The 19,777-nt window shown below is 42.0% G+C and overlaps 2 protein-coding genes and 1 long non-coding RNA gene across 4 annotated transcripts in view; 2 read left to right on the top strand and 1 right to left on the bottom strand.

Annotated features, from left to right (window-relative positions):
• Positions 1-19,777, top strand: part of ST3GAL6 (ST3 beta-galactoside alpha-2,3-sialyltransferase 6) — a 72,588-nt gene that overhangs the window by 31,489 nt on the left and 21,322 nt on the right. For both annotated transcript variants that reach the window (XM_072993858.2, XM_072993857.2), the window contains exon 2: positions 3,902-4,001. In XM_072993858.2, coding sequence (XP_072849959.2) covers positions 3,904-4,001 — 98 coding nt within the window. In that variant the 5' untranslated portion in view covers positions 3,902-3,903. The remainder of the gene's footprint in view (positions 1-3,901; positions 4,002-19,777) is intronic.
• LOC140704553 (uncharacterized) lies at positions 16,069-18,049 on the bottom strand. The gene is made up of 3 exons (XR_012083803.2): positions 17,913-18,049; positions 16,602-16,649; positions 16,069-16,193 (listed from the first exon to the last, which is right to left on the bottom strand). It is a non-coding gene; the product is annotated as an uncharacterized LOC140704553 (long non-coding RNA).
• On the top strand, positions 16,417-19,521 carry LOC140704554 (uncharacterized). The gene is made up of 2 exons (XM_078389932.1): positions 16,417-19,170; positions 19,423-19,521. Exon 1 carries the CDS (start codon positions 16,820-16,822, stop codon positions 19,154-19,156), a length of 2,337 nt encoding a protein of 778 aa, XP_078246058.1. The 5' UTR covers positions 16,417-16,819; the 3' UTR covers positions 19,157-19,170; positions 19,423-19,521.

The following is a 19,777-nucleotide window of genomic DNA, read 5'->3' as shown; positions in this document are numbered from 1 at the left end:
TTATGTTGGCATGAGGGAGAAAATTATGACCAGAAGCTGCATTTAATGGGAACAGCTGTTGCACTCCATCACATTTGAACAAGATTTAGGAAACAGGCTCTGAGGAATAGCATAAGGAAATGTAGATGACACTCTGAATGTGTTAAAAGCAATGTGGAAACATTCTACATGGGCTGTTACTTCAGTGGCCACCAAAAATCTTTCTCACCAGCTGTACAGTGACTGGCCAGAGCTGGCCTAAGGATCTTGCACGTGTATACTCATAGAGCTACTCCATGTGTCGATTCATGATTCATACCATCATGAATCACTTTAGCAAGGCCCGCCAAGACTTTGGATTAACAATCAGCCTGAAGAAAACACAAGTCATGGGCCAGGGCGTGGACTCACCTCCCTTTATTACCATCTCCACACAAGAATTGGACGTTGTTCATGACTTTGTGTACTTTGGCTCAACAATCTCTGACACTCTCTCCCTAGATGTCAAGATGGATAAACACATTGGCAAAGCAGATATCATGTTCTTTAGACTCACAAAGAGATTATGGCTTAATAAGAAGCTGACGGCTATACCAAGATCCAGGTCTATAGAGCCTGTGTCCTGAGCACACTCCTGTACTGCAGTGAGTCCTGGACCCTTTGTGCACAGCAGGAGAGGAAGCTGAACATATTCCATATGTGTTGTCTCCGAGCATTTTTAGTATCACCTGGCAGGACAAAGTTCCAAATAGAGTAGTCCTAGAACGCACTGAAATTTTTAGCATGTATACATTACTGAAACAGCAACGTCTACATTGTCTTGGGCATGTCTTCAGAATGGCTGATAGTTGGATTCCAAAACAACTCCTATATGGAGAATTAGTGCAGGGAAATTGCCCCAGAGGGAGACAACAGTTGCAATACAAGGACACCTGCAAGCGGGATCTGAAAGCCTTAGGAATGGACCTCAACAGATAGGAAACCTTGACATCTCAGTGTTCAGGCTGCAGACAGGTGGTGCAGCATGGCCTCTCCCAATTTGAAGAGACACTTGTCCAGCAGGCCGAGGCAAAGAGGCAGTCCCGAAACCAGCAAAATCAGGGAGCCGGACGGGGACAGATTGCATTTGTCTTCAGGGGAATTAGTAGGGCCACCACCCACCTGACTCACTAAAGCCTCATTCCTATCCTCTGTCACCATAGAATACATTCCTCTCTTCCTCCTTGTGTCTGTTAAGAAAATGTGTAAGATACTTTCTGTGCCATTTCTCAGGATTGTATAGTGCAGAAGGATGCGCCAGAGCCATAAATTGCCATCAGATGTTTGCCACAGGTGGTGGCAGATGTAGTCACTGATGGATTTCAGAGTGCCCATTCTGCCATATGACCGGCAGTGTTTCTTTCCCATGCTTTATACCCATGATTAATATTATACTGTTGATGCCATGGACCCGAGACCTTAATAGTAGTGTTCAAGACCTGGGCCCACTTGAATCCTTGCAAGCAACATGTCTGCACCCTTCCAAGTATCTCAGGGGTTGAAATGTCTGGGAAGTTTTGCAGTTTTTTGAGGGAGGGGATCAGCTGCCACTTGCTTTATTAGTGCAAGCAGCTCAATCTTTTCGGTTTCTATTTCCTAAGTTCAAATCACTGGACATCTCTGGTTAAAAAAAATCAACCTTTTGAGTGCCAGATAGCATTTTTTTTGTTCTGCCACATAATCACCCAGAAATGGATTCAGTCCAATTTTTGCACACTTGTCTGAAGGCAGTGCACACCAATATATATTAATGCACAACTATATGTTAAAAGATATTTCCCTGGCCTTGACAGATATTGGCTGAAATCCTGTTTGTGTAAGTTCTGCAGTGTATAGCTGATGACTTACACTGCAGAACTTAAACAATTCAACAGTTCTTCATCCCATCACCAGGCTGCTACTGGTCCAGAGTAATCCCTTTTATTGTCAGGAACCTGTGGAGGCTGCAGGACAAGAGGGAGGAACTTTTAATCCCCAGAAATTGCCAGCACAAGCAAAGTTATCTAGCAATCTGTGGTTTTTGTTTTTTTTTAATATTTAAAGACTATCAGCCTTACTCTGTGGAATTTACATGAATAGTATTTTCAGACAAAAAATTAGGCACAAGCAAAGACTTCTTGTAGACTGCATTCCAAACATTATTATCAGCTGAGGATAACCCTTTTTTGCATCTAATAAAATGGACCTTAGCCTCTAATGTTTGTGAATCAGTATTGTAATAGTCTTTAAAAAGCCAAGGAACTCTGTTGCCTTTTTATGGAATTATATTTGCCTTTTGAGTTACAACGGTAGTAGAGCATCCATGCCTAGTTCAGTAAATAACAACCAGATCTGAGAGACCAACTTGTTTTAGTGTGATTGTAGAGAAAAAAACTAATTAATATCATCCTATGTATATGCCAAGCCGAAATAGCCATTTCATTGAGAACATTAACAACTGTGCCAACCTCAATGATCCATCAAGTTCAGAGCTCTTTCTTAGTACACTATTAGCGTTGTTGACTAAAATACTTGGCAAAACATATGTACTTGCTTACTCCTGAAAGTTTTGTAGGTTTGTTTTGTTGTTATATGTCATCAAGTTGCATGAAGCAATGACCTCCAAATCATTTGATTGTTAAGAACACTGCTCAGGTCTTGCAAGTTGCAGGACGGTGGCTTCATTTATTGAGTCAATCATTCTCAAGGTCTTCTACTTTTCTTGCTGCCTTTCACTTTTCTTAGAATTAATGTCTTTTCCTGTGAGTCATATCTTCTCATCGTATGTCCAGAGTATTTGTTTATTCATTCCATTTCTCGTCTGCCTATCTAGTGGCAGGCACCACTTTGGGCAGCTAATAACAATTAAAATGATACTCCCAGTTTAGTTGTTTCAGCTTCTTGTGAGAGTTCAATTTTTCTCTAGAACCCACTTATTTGTCTTTCTGACAGATCATAGTACAGTCGTGCTCCGCTTAACGATTGTCCCACATTATGATGAATCCGCTTTATGACAACGTTTTTGCGATCGCAGTTGCGATTGCAAAACAATGGTCTAAATGGGGGAACTTTGCTTAGCGATGATCAGTTCCCTGCTTCGGGAACTGATTTTCGCTTTACGACAATCAAAAACAGCTGATCGTCGGGTTTTCAAAATAGCTGCTGGATGCTTAAAATGGCTCCCCGTTGTGCTTAGGGACGGATTTCTCGCTATACAGGCACCGAAAATAGCTGCCGTATGGAGAATCTTCGCTGGACGGTTAGTTTTTAGCCCATTGGAACCCATTGAATGGTTTTCAATGCGTTTCAAAGGGTTTTTTAAATTCGCTTTACGACGTTTTCGCTTAACGGATTTTCCTGGAATGGATTATCGTCGTTAAGCGAGGCACCACTGTTTTCCTAAAGATCTCCTCTATCACCAAATTTTGAATGAATTGGCTTTTTTCCTATCAGCTGTCCTTATTGTCCAGCTTTTACATCTTTTTACAATACAGTGATTGTGGATACCATGATATGATTGGTACTACAGGATGGAGCCTCAGCTGTATTTGGAGATAGTTGAGATTATTGAACAAATATGTGCAAAATGCTTTTGGAGAATTAATAGCATTACAGAAATGCTAAGAAGTCTTCCCCATCTCTATCTCTGAATATCTTTCAGAGTTGCAACTATAAGAGGACTCCCAATTAAATCCATGGGAGAAATGCAGAAGTGCATATTTATTTGTCATACATCCCTTCCATACATCACTACAAGGAAAACCATAGCTTTGACTATGCAAACTTTTGTTGGCAAGGTGATGTCTCTGCTTTTTAGGATGCTGTCAAGGTTTGTCAGTTATATCTGTGGCCAAATGTAACATTTAGAGGTAATAACACTGCCATTTTGAATTTTTTATTTCAGGCATGTCAGTCATGAGACGGATCATAATTGTGATTTTTCTGGCTGCCGGAGTCACGTATGTTATATTGCTTTGCAACCTGTGGAGGACAAACAACTACTGGTAATTTCAATTTCTACTTAGACAAACCCCCTATTTGTCTTTATGGAGCTCTCAGTAATTTGCTTGGCTGTATGAAAATACTCTGCAGTTGTGCCTGTTTTTGAGGAGTGTGTGGGCTACATCCATTTGCTGGTCCGAGTTAAAATAGTTTTTTGGGTCAGTGACTCTTTTTTAAAAGTATTGACTGAAGAAGTCCTAGTCATTCAATGGGTCTACTGTAGTTGGATTAAGAACTGGATTTAGGCCCGTGTTGCTATAATCAAATGCAACATTATTTGGGAGAGGTGTTAAAGTGCCATAGAACTGTATGTTTGGAAGGACTCCAAACGTTGTGTAGTCCAGCAACACTTGAGAGACAAATCCAAAATGCAGCATTAGCTTGTAGAATCACAGTGATAACCTATTATTGATAGCGTAATGATGCATCTCAATCCAGTGTTAGTCCATTATAAAGTAAACCTATTGACATAATGGAATTTAAAGGTGGCTAACAAGTCTCATTTGTTTCACTGGATCTGCTCCAGTTTGGACTAATGTTGGATTTAACCCATGATGTGCTGCTTTTTCACCAGAGAATATTAGGGTTTAGTCTGCAAATGTGGGCCTGATGCCTTCTGACCAAAACGTGCTCCCCCTTACTTCAATGTGTCTTTTTACTGATTTGGTAGTTTACTAGTTATTTGTTCGACAGTGTAACCCTAAGCATATTTATTTAGAAATAATAATAATAATAATAATAATAATAATAATAATAATAATAATAATAATAATAATAATAATAATAATAATAATAATAATAATAATAATAATAATAATAATAATATAATTTATTGTCATTGTAAGTATATACACAGTATACCATACAACGAAATTCACAGACACCCAGAGACCAGACACATGCACACACATAACATTCCCCAAACACTCCCCACCCACTAGAAGTCCCCCACTAAAAATACAAACATGTACACCTCAGGCCAAGTAACACAGTCCAACTAATTATTCACTACTGGTGGTCTTTAAGCTCATTATTAATTGCAATTATAGCTCTAGGATAAAAACTATTGAGAAAGCGTGTGGTCTGAGTCTTAATTGTTCTATATCTTCTGCCAGACGGTAACAGTTCAAAAAAGTTATAAGCAGGATGGGAAGAGTCTCTCAGGATGCTGTGTGACTTCCTCAGGCAACGGGATGTGAAGATGTCATCCAGGGTTGGTAGCTGGAGCCCGATGATATTCTGGGCAATTTTAATGGTTCTTCGTAGAGCTTTTTTGTCCGCTACAGAGCTACTCCCAAACCATGCCAGAATGCCATAAGTTAGGACACTCTCAATGGTGCTACGGTAGTAGGACAGAAGTAAATGCTGTGATAAATTTAACTTCCCGAGCATTCTCAGGAAATACAGCCTCTTCTGTGCCTTCTTTATTAGCATGTTGGCATTTATAGTGCATGAGAAGTCCTCTGAGATGTAAGTACCCAGAAATTTAAAACTACCAACTCTCTCCACTTCCTCACCGTTTATGTACAGTGGTAAATGTACATTTCTCTTCCTCCTAAAATCAATTATGAGTTCTTTAGTTTTTTTGATGTTAAGTGTGAGATGATTTTCTTTACACCATAGTATCAATCTTTGTACTTCCTTTCTATAAGCAGACTCATTGTTCTTATTTATGAGTCCCACCACTGTCGTATCATCCGCAAATTTAATAATTGCATTGGTGTTATATAGTGGGGTGCAATCATGTGTGTACAGGGAATAGAGGAAGGGACTCAGCACGCAGCCCTGGGGAGCTCCTGTACTTAGTACCAGGGTAGAAGAATGGTGGGATCCCATCCTTACTGACTGTGGCCTATCTGTCAGAAAATCCTTTATCCACATGCAGATCTCCTGAGGTAATCCCAGGTTGATCATTTTTAAAAACAACCTATTTGGTAGAATGGTGTTAAAAGCAGAGCTATAATCCACAAACAACAGCCTCGCATAAGTTCCCTGTTGTTCTAAGTGGCTCAATACAGTATGTAGTACGATGGACACAGCATCATCAGTAGATCTATTTCTCCTGTATGCAAATTGCCATGGATCCAAAGAAGGTGGAAGACTAGCCTTAATGTAATCCAGCACCAATCTCTCAAAACATTTCATAATAACAGATGTTAAAGCTACTGGTCTATAATCATTGGGAGATACCACAGCTGACTGCTTCGGGACTGGCACTATAATAGATGTCTTCAGGCAAGTGGGGACAGAACACTGCAACAAGGATAGATTGAAAATATCCGTAAAAACTCCAGCTAATTCTGCAGCACAGCCCCTAACAACTCGTCCCATGATTCCATCTGGTCCAGCTGCCTTTCGAATATTAATATTCTGGAAAGCGCGTCTCACATCTGAAATCTGCAGTACTAGTGGTTGTCTGTCGATGGTAGATTCTAGTGATGTATTATGGACAGTAGGTGCTGGAATAATGCTTGTTCCTGTTTCCACCTCAAAACGGCTGAAAAATTGATTTAACTGCTCAGCCAAAAAATCACTGCTGCTACACAGACTGTTTTTGTTACTCTGACCAGTGATTTGTCGTAGGCCGTGCCACACTCGGCGAGTGTCAGAACTTTCAAGGTGTTGTTCAATTCTCTGGCTGTACATAGCTTTGGCATCCCTAATGCCCCTTTTCAGTTTAGCTCTGGCCTCTCTATACTGTAGTTCATCACCAGAATGAAAAGCAGCATTTCTGGCTTTTAATAAAAGGCGCACTTCTCTATTTAGCCAAGGCTTGTTGTTAGAAAACACTCGTACTTGTCTTGTTGTAGCAATAACATCGATGCAGCTTTTGATATAAAACAGTACTGTCGAGGCATAAGTATCAACATTGTCCTCCTCAAACAGTGTCCAATCAGTGCTCCTAAAGCAATCTTGAAGTTGCTCAGTTGCATCCACTGGCCACACTTGTATTTCTCTAATTGATGGTCTGATTCTTTTAACAAGGGGTCTGTACGATGGAATCAAAAAAAGAGATATATGATCTGACTGTCCCAAGCTAGGCAATGGCTTCGTCTTATATCCATGCATGATGTTACAATATACCTGATCCAAGGTATTTTCCCCTCTAGTGGGACAGTCCACATACTGATAAAAGTTAGGGAGGACGGTCTTTAAATTGGCTTGATTGAAATCACCTGCTACCACCAGCACTCCATCTGGGTAGGCCTGCTGCTGTTTGCTGAAAGCAGTTAACAAACAACTCAAAGCTGTGGTTGTGTTAGCATCAGGAGGTATATATATTGCTGTTATTATAACAACATTAAACTCACGAGGCAGGTAAAAGGGGCGGCATTTCACTGCCAAATACTCCAAATCAGGAGAACAGTGAATGTCCATTATTTTAACATCTGTGCTCCAATTATCGTTTGTGTAAACACAAACCCCTCCACCTCTGCTCTTTCCAGATTCAATAGACCTGTCTGCTCGATGTACTCTGCGTCCTTGTAGTTCAATTACCTCCCCTGGGATGGAAGAATCAAGCCATGTCTCTGTAAAGATCATAACGCAACAGTCTCGAATATTTTTCTGTAGGGAGATAGTAAGTTCCAACTCCTCAATCTTGTTGGGTAGAGATCTAACATTTGAGACAAAAAGACTTGGCAATGCAGGCTTGTGGGGATTTTTGCCTAACCTCACTCGTAGACCAGCCCTGCAACCTCTTTTCTGCTTGCGTTTTCTCCGTGTTCTTTTCTTCCTGACAGGGAGAGCAGGGGGAGTAACCCCCCGATATGCAGGCCGTCTTAAAAGCTCAGCTGGGATGTTGTAAGTTGAGACCCTCGATTCAAAGTTGCAACTGTTTCTGCCAATAGATAATAATTCTTGTCGACTGTAAGTTACTTGTGCCTGAGCACATAGAGTCCATAATAAGGACCGATCTCTGGAATGCCTAGCCGCTGCAAATACTTGCGCCGCCATCTTGACCAACAGTCAGTAATGGAACATAAAAGTAACTAGTTGCAAGCAATATATTTTTTGTAAATAGTTACTTTGGCAAGCAAATAATGTAATGGCAGCTACAACATTATTTTTTTGTGTAGAACCATAAATTGCTTTGATTACAGTGGTGCCTCGCTTTTATGATTGCCCCAAATTACGAGGAATCCACTTTACGACAATCTTTCTGCAATCGCAATTGCAATCGCAAAGCAATGGTCTAAATGGGGGAATTTCGCTTTGCGATGATTGGTTCCCTGCTTCGGGAACCGATTCTTTGCAAAACGATGATTTTTCAACAGCTGATCGGCGGTTTCAAAATGGCCCCCGGGTAAATAAAATGGCTCCCCGCTGTGTTTAGGGACTGATTCCTCGCTATACAGGCAGCGACAATGGCCATATGGAGGATCTTCACTGGGCGGTTAGTTTTAAGCCTATTGGAACGCATTGAAAGGTTTTCAGTGAGTTTCAATGGGCTTTTTATTTTTGCTTTACAATGTTTTCGCTTAACGGCGATTTTCCTGGAACGGATTATCGTTGTTAAGCGAGGCACCACTGTATGTTAATTTGGAATAAGGAGTAACATCTATTTGATTTCAAAAGTTACTTTTAAAGAGCTTTTACTTTTAACTTTGTAAGGTTTTTATTATCTATTTTGTTTTATATATGTTTGTGTTTATTATTTGTTGATTGTTAGCCGCCTAGATTAGTCCTGAGTTGACTAGATAGGCGGGATATAAAATAAATAAATAAATAAATAAATAAACAAACAAACAAACAAACAAACAAATAAATAAATAAATAAATAAATAAATAAATAAATAAATAAATAAATAAATAAATAAATAAATAAATAAATTTTTAATCCCTCTTAGAGATATTTCAAAATTATTTTTTCTGATTTTGTCATTTTCTCCTATATGGCAAGAGAAATATCCTTTGATTTTATCTTTTGTCTTTTTGTCAATATTTCTAAGGTGAATAACAGAGTTGGCCATTAGAGAGAACCAGACAGCATTTCCCTGTATTTTTCCAGCCTGCTGATAATGACAATATACAAAGTAACAAATTACTTGGCCAATGAGAGTAGCCATAATGATAAATGTAACTTGGATGTTCAGAAGCAATCGGTTACAAGAAGCTACTTTTAAATTTAAGATTTCAAGTTACATTCAGTGGGGCTAATTCTCAATAAGTGTGCATAAGACTGCAGACATAAATAGGTGAGCTTGATAGTGGTTTTTTTCTTCTTCATTTAATGGCTTAATTATAAACTACTATTTTACATAAAACAAATTCAAAATCCTTCTGGACCCAAAGGTGTGGCAAAAGTTAACTCAAAAGTAAACAGTAAATTAAATAGATGGGATACAACTCAGTGAACCAAAGACTGACAATAATTTGCCAGTTATTGCTTTGATAGAATAAATATCCAATAGGCCTTTGTATCTTGCTGTGTAAGGTTCAGTTCAGATAAGCCCTTAATTAGAACCTGCAGTTCAGATAAGAAGCCCTGCATTAGAACTTGACATTACAAATGACAGCATTACTTCTAACGTTCCCTTTTGGGGGTAATGACAGGCCAGTGGCATTATGTTATTTTTCAAAATGATTTTTTAACAGAATGCATCCTAACATTGCTAGCAAGTAATGTTATTTGTTGCTCCCAAATAAAGAGCAATAAATGGTTATTTTAAAAAGTAATGGCAGAGTATAAGCTTTTGTAGCAACTTTTCCATTTTATGGGCCACCCCTCTTCCTCTTATGAGTACTCCCTGGTTAATAATGCCTGTGCTTCAACAAAGGACAATAAAATCTCACAACATATACATTTATCTTCAAAAGTTTAATATGAGAAGTATGAAATGTCTGAATTGATTCTGTTCAAGAAACCCCTCCAACTTTTTAGCTTTCATAAGAAAATGCTTGATTGCACAGAGGAGGAATTGCAATCAATAGAAACAGGAGATTTCACTTTAAAAACAAAACAAAACAGAGATGTGCTTTTTACGAGGGGGTGCTGATAAATATTGAGCCTTTCCCAGAAAAAATTGAGCTAGGAAGCTATAAATTGCAGGGTGTATTGGCCAATTTTTCTGTATTCAATGGCGCAAAAATCAACTACTTATCTTTCATGTTCAGGTCCATAGTGAACATGGCAGCACCTCCAGAAAAGTTCAATGTGGAAGAGCATAGGACCATAATCAAGTTCCTGTTTCTCCAAGGGAAAAGTGCAAAGCAGATCCATGATGAAATGTCACAAACTATGGGTGACAGTGGCCCTTCATATGCAACAGTTAAACATTGGGTTGTCAATTTTAAAACTGGCCATTTTGGTGTTGAAATTGAGAAACCCAGTGGAAGGCCTTTTTCTGTCTCTGTGCCTGCAAATGTGAAAGCCATCCATGACATGATTATGGAGGACTGCCAAATATCAGCCAAATGTATCGCTATATATCTGAGAATATCACGTGAGAGAGTTGGTGCCATTATCCACAACGACTTGGAAATAAGAAAGCTGGCAGCAAAGTGGATCCCCAAACCTTTGACAACCAAACAAAAGAGGAAATGTGTGGAGTCATCGGTGGCTGTTTTGGAACATTTTGCAAGAAATGAGTCAGATTTCCTGGGCAAACTGGTAACTGGTGATGAGACATGGATCTACTGTTATGATCCTGAGACAAAGGAACTGTCTAAGAAATGGAGGCACAGTGCTTCCCCCAGGCCAAAGAAGTTCCGAGTGCAAAGGTCAGTGCAGAAGCAAATGGCAACAGTTTTTGGGGATAAGAAGGGAGTTCTGCTGGTGGACTACCTCCAACAGGGTTCAACCATCAATGCAAAATGTTACTGTGCTTTATTGGCAAAGTTGAGGAAAAACATCAAGGAAAAACATCAAGGGAAGCTCTCCAAAGGTGTCATCCTGTTGCATGACAACACCTTGTCACACACTGCAGGTGAAACAATGATAAAACTGACCTCCTTAGGCTTTCAAGTGATGCCCCATCCACCCTATTCTCCCGATCCAGCTCCTTCTGACTATTATCTGTTCCCCAAACTCAAAAAAACACCTAAAGGGACAACGATTTGGGAGTGTTCTGGAGGCAACTAATGCTGCAAATGAGTGGTTACGCCAGCAGTCGGAATAATTTTATTTGCAGGGACTTAAGAAGCTGCAGGACAGATGTCGCAAGTGCATTGACTTCCTGGGGGAATATGTAGAATAGTGTGGCAGTTACAGCTTTTTAGCTCATTTTTTTCTGGGAAAGGCTCAATACTTATCAGCAGCCCCTCGTATATAGCAAGATTTTTTTAAAGTCACATTATATCAGTAAAGACTTTCTTGGCATTGTAATAACTAAGGGTGCAATCAGATGGGTATTTGTCCTACAGCTTGGTCCAGGTTGGGGGCAGGCTGGTTCACTCCTTTTTCCAGCAACCATATGATGTATGTGCCTTTGTGAACCAGACTGTCCCTGATTAACACTCATCTGCCCCTTTTTGGGCCCTTATCAGGGGCCACTGTTTGTTTGGGACAGGCAGGATTGCTCCGTTTTGCTTAGAGTATTACAAGTATAACAGTATTATGGTGAGTTAATTATTTACCAGAGAAAATACATCTGTCATACTAAATGTCTAAGCACTATAAGTTATGTTATGTTTTATAGATGTTTTGAGATAATAAAATTTATTTCATGTTTTAACTAAGGCACAAGTGATTATTTTAAAATCAGTTGCTGGCACAGAATACACATACAAGAGACCAAATTTTGCTGTATAGTGGTTTTTATCTTCTAATCTAAATGTTTCCAACTGGTATACACAGATTCTGCTATGTTACAGGTTCTTATTTAAAAGCCAACAGGTTCTGGGACTGAACCAATGCAACTGCCCTTTGGTGAAGCCACTGAGCAGTCTTTAGAAATAGAAAACTTCCCAGATCCTTGTGCTATAGTCAGTCCTTCCCTGGAGATGCAAGGATCACCCAAATTGACATACTTCCATATGTGTTTAGCACAATCTAGACAGATCCATCCAGTTCTGACTTATGGCAATTATTTTCAGAGCTTACTCAGCTGTGGTTTACCATTCTCTTCTTCTGGGGGTGCTCTGGAACTGTGCATCTTGCCCAGGTCCACCCAGGCTAGCTCTATTTGCAGGAGGCACAGTGAGGAATCAAACTCCCAACCTCTGGCTCTGCAGCCAGATAGCTAAACCACTGAGCCAGGCCAGGATAACTGGGCCATCTAGACACATCCTAACATACCCAGCTTTGCATCAGAAACCCATTAGTTCTCCTCCAGTGCTCTAACTCCTTTTACCCCTTCCCTCACTTTTTAAAAATGCTCATATTTTAATTCCTACATCTCAGTACTCAAACCAGCCCAGTACTCAGTTCCACTCATACAGAAATGTAGCTCCCTATTTCGAAAAAGAATATTAATTTCGCCCAGTTTCTGCATGGGTTTTTTTAGCCTGTGTTTTTCATTACTCGAGTCAAATTTTTGATGTATTGATTTAAAGGTTCATATTTGTGTGAAATAAATAAATAAAAGACACAGTAGAACTGTAGCAGACAATAGGTGAACTACTTAATTTGCAGCCAGAGGAAAGAGGTTTCATATCTATAGTTTATATGGCTGAATTAATAGAAAAGTCCACCAAAGGTCTATAATCAGGTAATACTGAAATGGAATTAGCAGTGGGCTAATTGGATTTCTGGGGAGCCAATGATGAGATGTAATTCAGTCCAGTTATTTCAGCTGAGGCATCAATAGTATCTGTGCAAAATTTCATGTTTATAGCCCTTAGCATTCCTTTGAAAACAAAGAGACATAATTTCAGAAATAAAACCAGTCCAGTTATTTAAACTGTGAAATCAACAATATCTAAGAACATTTCCCATTTTTTGATCTTAGAGTTTCCAAGCTCTTTGGTGCAAAAAAGCAAATATATTTTCAGAAATACATAAAAGAATATATGCTTTCATAAACTGCAGTACACTTAACCAGGTGCGTGGAGCATGCAGGGGATGCAGTACAGTCCATAGAGGTTTATACCAATTTTAAAAATTGAAACTTACGTAAAATAAAACCATTTAGTTTTGAAGCCACAATATTGCTTTTGCTGCAGCCCCGCCCCCATCTCTTAATGTGCACTCCACTGGCAATTGTTAGATTTTATTATGTATTTGATATTGCTAGGCTTACTTTATTAAAAGAAATAAAAAGTTAAATTGTTCCAAATGCAGGCATAATATCCTGCTATGTAGCGTGTTCTTATGCAGCAATTATAGGTGCAAGCATTTTGTACAGTGAGTCATCTATAGCAGTGGTTCTTAACGTGGGCGATAATGCCCCCCAGGGGGCGATTTCATTTTTCAGGGGGGCAGCAGAACGAAAAGGGGTGGTGTGGGGGCGCTGGAGCAGAAGGGGGCGGTAGGGGGGCGCTGGAGCAAGCCAAACCTGTGAAGATGGCTACAGCCTTTTTACAGTGTGCATGAATATATATTTTCCTCCAATCTTAATTTAGTTTCAGAGTTTTTGTCTTAAAAGTTTTAGTTCCTGCATTGCAGTTTGTTTTTATGCCCTTTTTTATATTTCTTTTTGCGTCTTAAAATTCGCTTGCAACTAAATCATTAAATGTTACTTTCTCCCAAGTGAACTCTGTGAATCACACATTTGGGTCTTGTCCGCGCTTGCGTGGAACGTTCGGAATATTCTAGAGCTCTTTATCTGAAAGATCAAAAAGATACATTGCCCCTATTGCGCATGAGCAACCTCCCTTTCCCTCCAGTTCCTTTTCATCCGCCATCGCGTACGGAACGTTTTCGGCTTGCTCCGCTTTGACTGTTAATATACGGTAGTTCTTGCTGATTTTCTCTTGCCCCTGACCACGGACTGCTGACCATTCTTCTGTTTTTCGGACTTTGGCTTCGTTTTGACGCTTGGTACAGGTCTTTTTGACCTTAATTGGAGGCTTCCCGCCTCAGCGGGGAGGCCTATTATCGCCTCAGCAGGAGGCTCATTATCCACTTAACCTTAATAGTCCTGGGAACTAGGGCTTCTAGCCCTTTATTATTGTGTTTATGCCCGTATCCGGTCCCTTTAAACAGTGCCAGGGATGTAATAAGAAAATTCCCTTTTATGATAAGCACTCTAAATGTCTTTTTTGTCTCGGTGAGGGGCACAATACGACTGTTTGTTCTTTTTGTAAAGAGTTCACTAAGGCGGCTCTTAAAGCGCGCCAGCAAAGGCTTAAACTTCACCTTTTGGAGACATCCCTATCATCAACCCATTCATCGGCTATGGAATCTGTTTCTGAGCCTTCTAGCACCCCTCGTTCTGAGGCGACAGGCTCAATTCCTCCGGCGGGCACTTCTAAATCTGTTAAAACTTCAAAGAAGGCAACTGCCTTTCCCGCCAAAAAGCCTTCAACGTCGACCGCAGGGAAGGAGGTCTCTGAGACCAAGAAGCCTGCTCACTCTAAAAAGGCAAAAACTAAGGATACTGTGGCTTTGCAGCCTGTCTCTGCCTCTCTTCCTTCCCCTATATTGGAGGATTCGTCTAGGGATAGGGATTCCCTATCGGAGGCAGCTCCTTCATTGCCTCCTTCCCAACGTGGAGAAGACGACGGTCGACGTGGGCATTCTCCTAGCCCAGTGAGGCTTGAAGAGGCTGCATTATCCAGCCCTCACTCTGCCCCTATTGGCCTTGCTCCTGCCGGCCGGGCGATTGAGACGTCGAAGTCTCCTCCTCTGTTTCAAGAGGGAGAGGTCCCTCATAAACGGACCTCAAAGAAGAAACATCTCTCCACCGATCCCGAGGGTGGCTCCGACGTGGAGGAGGATTCACGTCGTAAAAGGCATAAGCATACTAAGACTAAGCACTCCCACTCCCGACGGGGCCGTGTCAAGCATCGACGTCGTCACTACGACGTGGATGACACTTCTGCTTCATCGTCGAGTTGCTGTAGGCACAGGAAGAGGCATTACTCCTCCTCGTCCACGACGTCGTCCTCTCCTTCCCCTGTACGACGTCGTAAGCCTCATTCTACCCATGTTGCTCAGTCTGCTGATATTGCTAAGAAGGTTCCCCCTTCTTCGACGTCGAAGACAAAGGGTACTGGCCCTCAACCTTCCCTCGCTGAGGTCTCTGTTCACGCTATTCCTTCTGAAGAGGATGAGGAAGTTGGGGAACTTTCTTCCAATGGAGAAGCAGTGGATTTTGAGATTCCACAAGGGCAATCTCCTATTGAAGCTGATTCGTTTGATTCTGATACTGGGAATCCTCACCCATCTTCCCCTACTGAGGATTTCTCCTCTTATTCTCAAATGATAGAGAGAATGGCAAAGGCTCTTTCAATGCAGGCAAACATTCCACCTGCTCCTACTGTTGATCCCATTTTTGGGGAGATTGATAAGGATTCTGCTCAACCTCTGAGTGTCAATTTTATTGCTAAGCTTTATGCTTTGGTTATGGATGCCTGTTCCCAGCCTGCCAACCCGGTTGCTGTCACACGCAGGACTGAGAACATGTACAGAGTTCATGGGGAGGAAATAAACTTTTTGTCTAAACATCCAGCTCCCAATTCAGTTATAGTACACGCTAATGCATCCAAAGCCTCGGGGAGGCCTCATGTGACCCCTCCTAACAAGGAAGGCAGGAAATTAGACGTTTTGGGAAGGAAACTTTATTCTTTTCAATCTCTCTTGCTTAAGATCTTTAACTATCAGGCCATGATGGGTGCATACCAGAAGCACTGATGGGACAAGGTTCTTCCAGCCCTGCAATCTGCTTCTCCTGATATCAGACAGGACTGTCTTAATGCACATGCTGAGGCCATGACTCTTTCAAAGCATCAGACTCTTTCAGCCCGACACGCCACCGATGTGGCAGCTAAATCTCTTAATTCTGCTATTACGCTGAGGAGACATGCTTGGCTTAGAGCCTCAGGTATTGTTGAAGACGTAAGAAAACAAATAGAAGACCAGCCATTTGACACCAAGGGTTTATTTAACGAGAAGACTGATGAATCCTTAAAATCCATACATGAAAGTAAGAAAACTGCCAAGGCATACACTATCCATCAGCAACCACGTTTCCAAAAGCATCAGTGGCAGCGACAGTATCCTCAGTCGCAATACCAGCAACAGGGCTCGCAATCTTTCCGCCAGTTCAGAACATCTGGTGCTAGATCCTCTCAGCAGTCTTCTTTCACACCTGCATATAGACAACAGCAGCAGACTAAACGTCAGTCCTTCCGTCCTCCTTCTAAGAAGTCCAGACAGTTTCTTTGACTTACTGACAGTCGCCAGCTCCTATCATCAAACCCGACTCTACCCGTTTCTATCAAATTGGCAACTCATAACTCAGGACTCTTGGGTCCTAAGCATCATACAATTCGGATACCGTCTAGAGTTCATCAAACTTCCTCCCCTGGGATACCTCAAGGTCACAACTGCCAACCCTGTCCTAGAGGAGGAAGTGCAGGCTCTGATCCAAAAGAAAGCCATCCAACTGGTCCCGCATCACAAAATCCCAAGAGGGTTTTATTCCAGGTATTTCACCGTCCCCAAGAAGGACGGAGGACTTCGCCCAATCCTAGATCTAAGAAAATTAAACACTTACCTGCGTCCTCGTCGGTTCCGGATGGTAACACTGGAGTCCATTGTCCACCTATTGAGGAAAGGAGATTGGTTTACAGTCATAGACCTAAAGGACGCATATTTTCATATTACAATTCATCACAGTCACAGAAAGTACCTCAGGTTCATCACAAACAAAACTGCTCTACAGTATATGGCCTTACCCTTCGGTTTAGCAACGGTTCCACGCACTTTTACAAAATGTATGGCTCCGGTTGCTGCCTTTCTCCGTCTGCAAGGTGTAAAGATTTTTCCTTACATCGACGACTGGCTAGTGGTGTCACCTTCCAGAAGAAGGGCAGTTCAGGACACAAACTTCACCATACACACATTACAAAGTTTAGGTCTCACCATAAACTGGGACAAGTCCACGCTAACTCCTTCTCAAGTGATGTCGTACATAGGAGCTACTCTGGACTCAAAAAAGGCAAGGCTTTTTCTGCCTATAGACCGCATACAAAAGCTTCAAATAGCCCTACAGGGATTCCTACCCCATGCCCTAGTGTCAGCACATCAGGCCGAACATCTGCTAGGCCTCATGGCATCGACAACGGCTGCTTTGCCTCACGCCAGGCTCAGAATGAGATCACTACAGGCATGGCTCCTTCATCACTTCAATCCGTTGTACGACCACCCAAAGAAGCAGTTGAGAGTCACCCCAGAGTTGGCAAGACAACTGTTATGGTGGGGCTTCCGGCCACATCTTCTCATGGGGCGCCCTTTTCGACCCCTACGACTGTCGGCTCAGGTTACAACGGATGCGAGCCCCACGGGTTGGGGGGCTCATTGCAATGGCCACACCGTGAATGCCTTGTGGACCTCTCGTCAAAAGGGCCTCCACATAAACCATCTAGAGCTGATAGCAGTAATAAAGGCCTTCAAGGCCTTTCTCCCCATAATACAGGGTCGTGGTGTGCAAGTTGTAACAGACAATACCACGACCCTGTTTTATATAAACAAGCAGGGAGGAACAAGGTCTCTGTCCTTACTTTACCTAGCTGTACTGCTCTGGGAATGGTGTTGTGTCCATCATGTGTATCCCATGGCCATTCACATAGCGACAACAGAGAACTCTCTAGCAGACACTCTAAGCCGTCGAAAAAGTCAGTCCCACGAGTGGGAACTAAACCAACTCATGTTTCAGGAGTTGTGCCACAGATGGGGCCATCCTCACATAGACATGTTTGCTTCGAGCGAAAACAGAAAATGTCACGCTTATGCCTCAAGAGCAGGGAAGGATCCCTCATCCCTGGGGGACGCCTTCATGATTCCCTGGAAGAAACATCTCATTTACCTGTTCCCGCCGATTCCTCTAATTCAAAGGACCATAGTCAGGCTAATTCAACACAAGGCCTCAGCCATCCTGGTGGCCCCCTTCTGGCCACGTCAGCCGTGGTTCCCAGTCCTCCGAGAGGTAGCCACGGACGTCTTCAAGTTTCCGATGATGCCAGACTTGCTCTCCAGAGACTCAGGGTCCATTCTCCACCCGGACGTGGAATCCCTTCACCTGACCGCTTGGAGGATCTGCCTGAAATTAAAGAAATATTAGATAAGTCTAGGAAACCTTCTACTAAATCTTTGTACAAATACAAATGGGACAACTTTGTCCGTTTTGCTCTTTCTAAAGATCTTCAAACATCTCCTGTTTCTTTGAGGACTTTATTGATCTACTTAAGGCATTTGTTTGACCTTGGTTTGTCTGTTTCCACTTTAAAAGTTTATGCGGCTGCTATAGTTGTTCATCAGCCTTCTGGTTCAAGTTCTGCACAGTTGTTTACTCACCCTACTGTTAAGACCTTTTTTAAGGGACTTATGAACGCTCGCCCACCTGTAAGAGCTCCTATTCCTCAATGGTCTCTGACTCTTGTTCTGAATGCGTTGATGAAACATCCCTTCGAACCTATGTCATCCTGTGATCTCAAGTTTCTCTCCTTAAAGACTCTGTTTTTGGTGGCTATTACATCCGCCAGGAGAGCCTCTGAGTTGGCAGCTCTAAGATCCGATTCGCCTTATCTACAATTCTACAAAGATAAGGTTGTCCTCTTTCCAGACATTTCCTTTCTTCCTAAGGTGGTGTCTGAATTTCACCTAAATCAGCCCATATCATTGCCGACCTTGTTCTCTGACCCATCCTCGGACATTGAGAGGATGCTGCATTCTTTGGACGTCAAAAGGGCGTTATCCTATTACATTTCAAGGACTAGGGACTTTAGGGCTTCCCACAAACTTTTTCTGTGCTACTATGGATCACGCAAGGGGTCGGCTGCTTCAGCTCCTGCCTTATCTAGGTGGTTAGTCTCCACTGTAGTTCTGGCTTATCAGCTATCCAAGAAGGATGTTCCTGAAGGTATTCGAGGACACTCGACGAGGTCAATGGCAACGTCTACTGCTTTGCTCCGAGGAGTCGACTTACCTGATATCTGCAGGGCGGCTACCTGGTCCAAGGTGTCCACTTTTGTCACCCATTACCGGCTGGACCTTCGGGCTAAAAAGGAAACATCCTTCGGAAGGGCTGTCCTCACATCAGTTCTCCAGTGACGGCCCACCGTCCGGTAAGTTAGCTTGTCAGTCACCCAAATGTGTGATTCACAGAGTTCACTTGGGAGAAAGAGTGGTTACTTACCTGTAAATATGGTTCTCCAAGTGATACTCTGTGAATTCACACATACCCTCCCGTCCTTCCCCACTGTCCGTCACTGCTGCCAGGTGCAAGCCTTGGTTTGGCGATGACGGATGTGTGGAACTGGAGGGAAAGGGAGGTTGCTCATGCGCAATAGGGGCAATGTATCTTTTTGATCTTTCAGATAAAGAGCTCTAGAATATTCCGAACGTTCCACGCAAGCGCGGACAAGACCCAAATGTGTGAATTCACAGAGTATCACTTGGAGAACCATATTTACAGGTAAGTAACCACTCTTTTTTGGGGCATTTCATTTTCTTGGAATTGAATTTTGTTTTCAGGGGTCATTGGATTTAAGTGTCATAAATAAACAAACAAACAAACAAACAAACAAACAAATAAATAAATATCATCATCGTGGGGAGGAGGGCGATGATAACTTCCTCAATGGCTCAAGGGGGCGTTTCTTTCAAAAAGGTTAAGAACCACTGATCTACAGTACACAGGAAACAGCTTACCAAGTTTTGACCACTGGAAAT

The sequence above is a fragment of the Pogona vitticeps genome, chromosome 3 (genome assembly GCF_051106095.1).
Source record: "Pogona vitticeps strain Pit_001003342236 chromosome 3, PviZW2.1, whole genome shotgun sequence".
Classification (NCBI taxonomy): Eukaryota; Metazoa; Chordata; class Lepidosauria; order Squamata; family Agamidae; genus Pogona; species Pogona vitticeps.
This window is presented reverse-complemented; position numbering and strand designations above follow the sequence as displayed.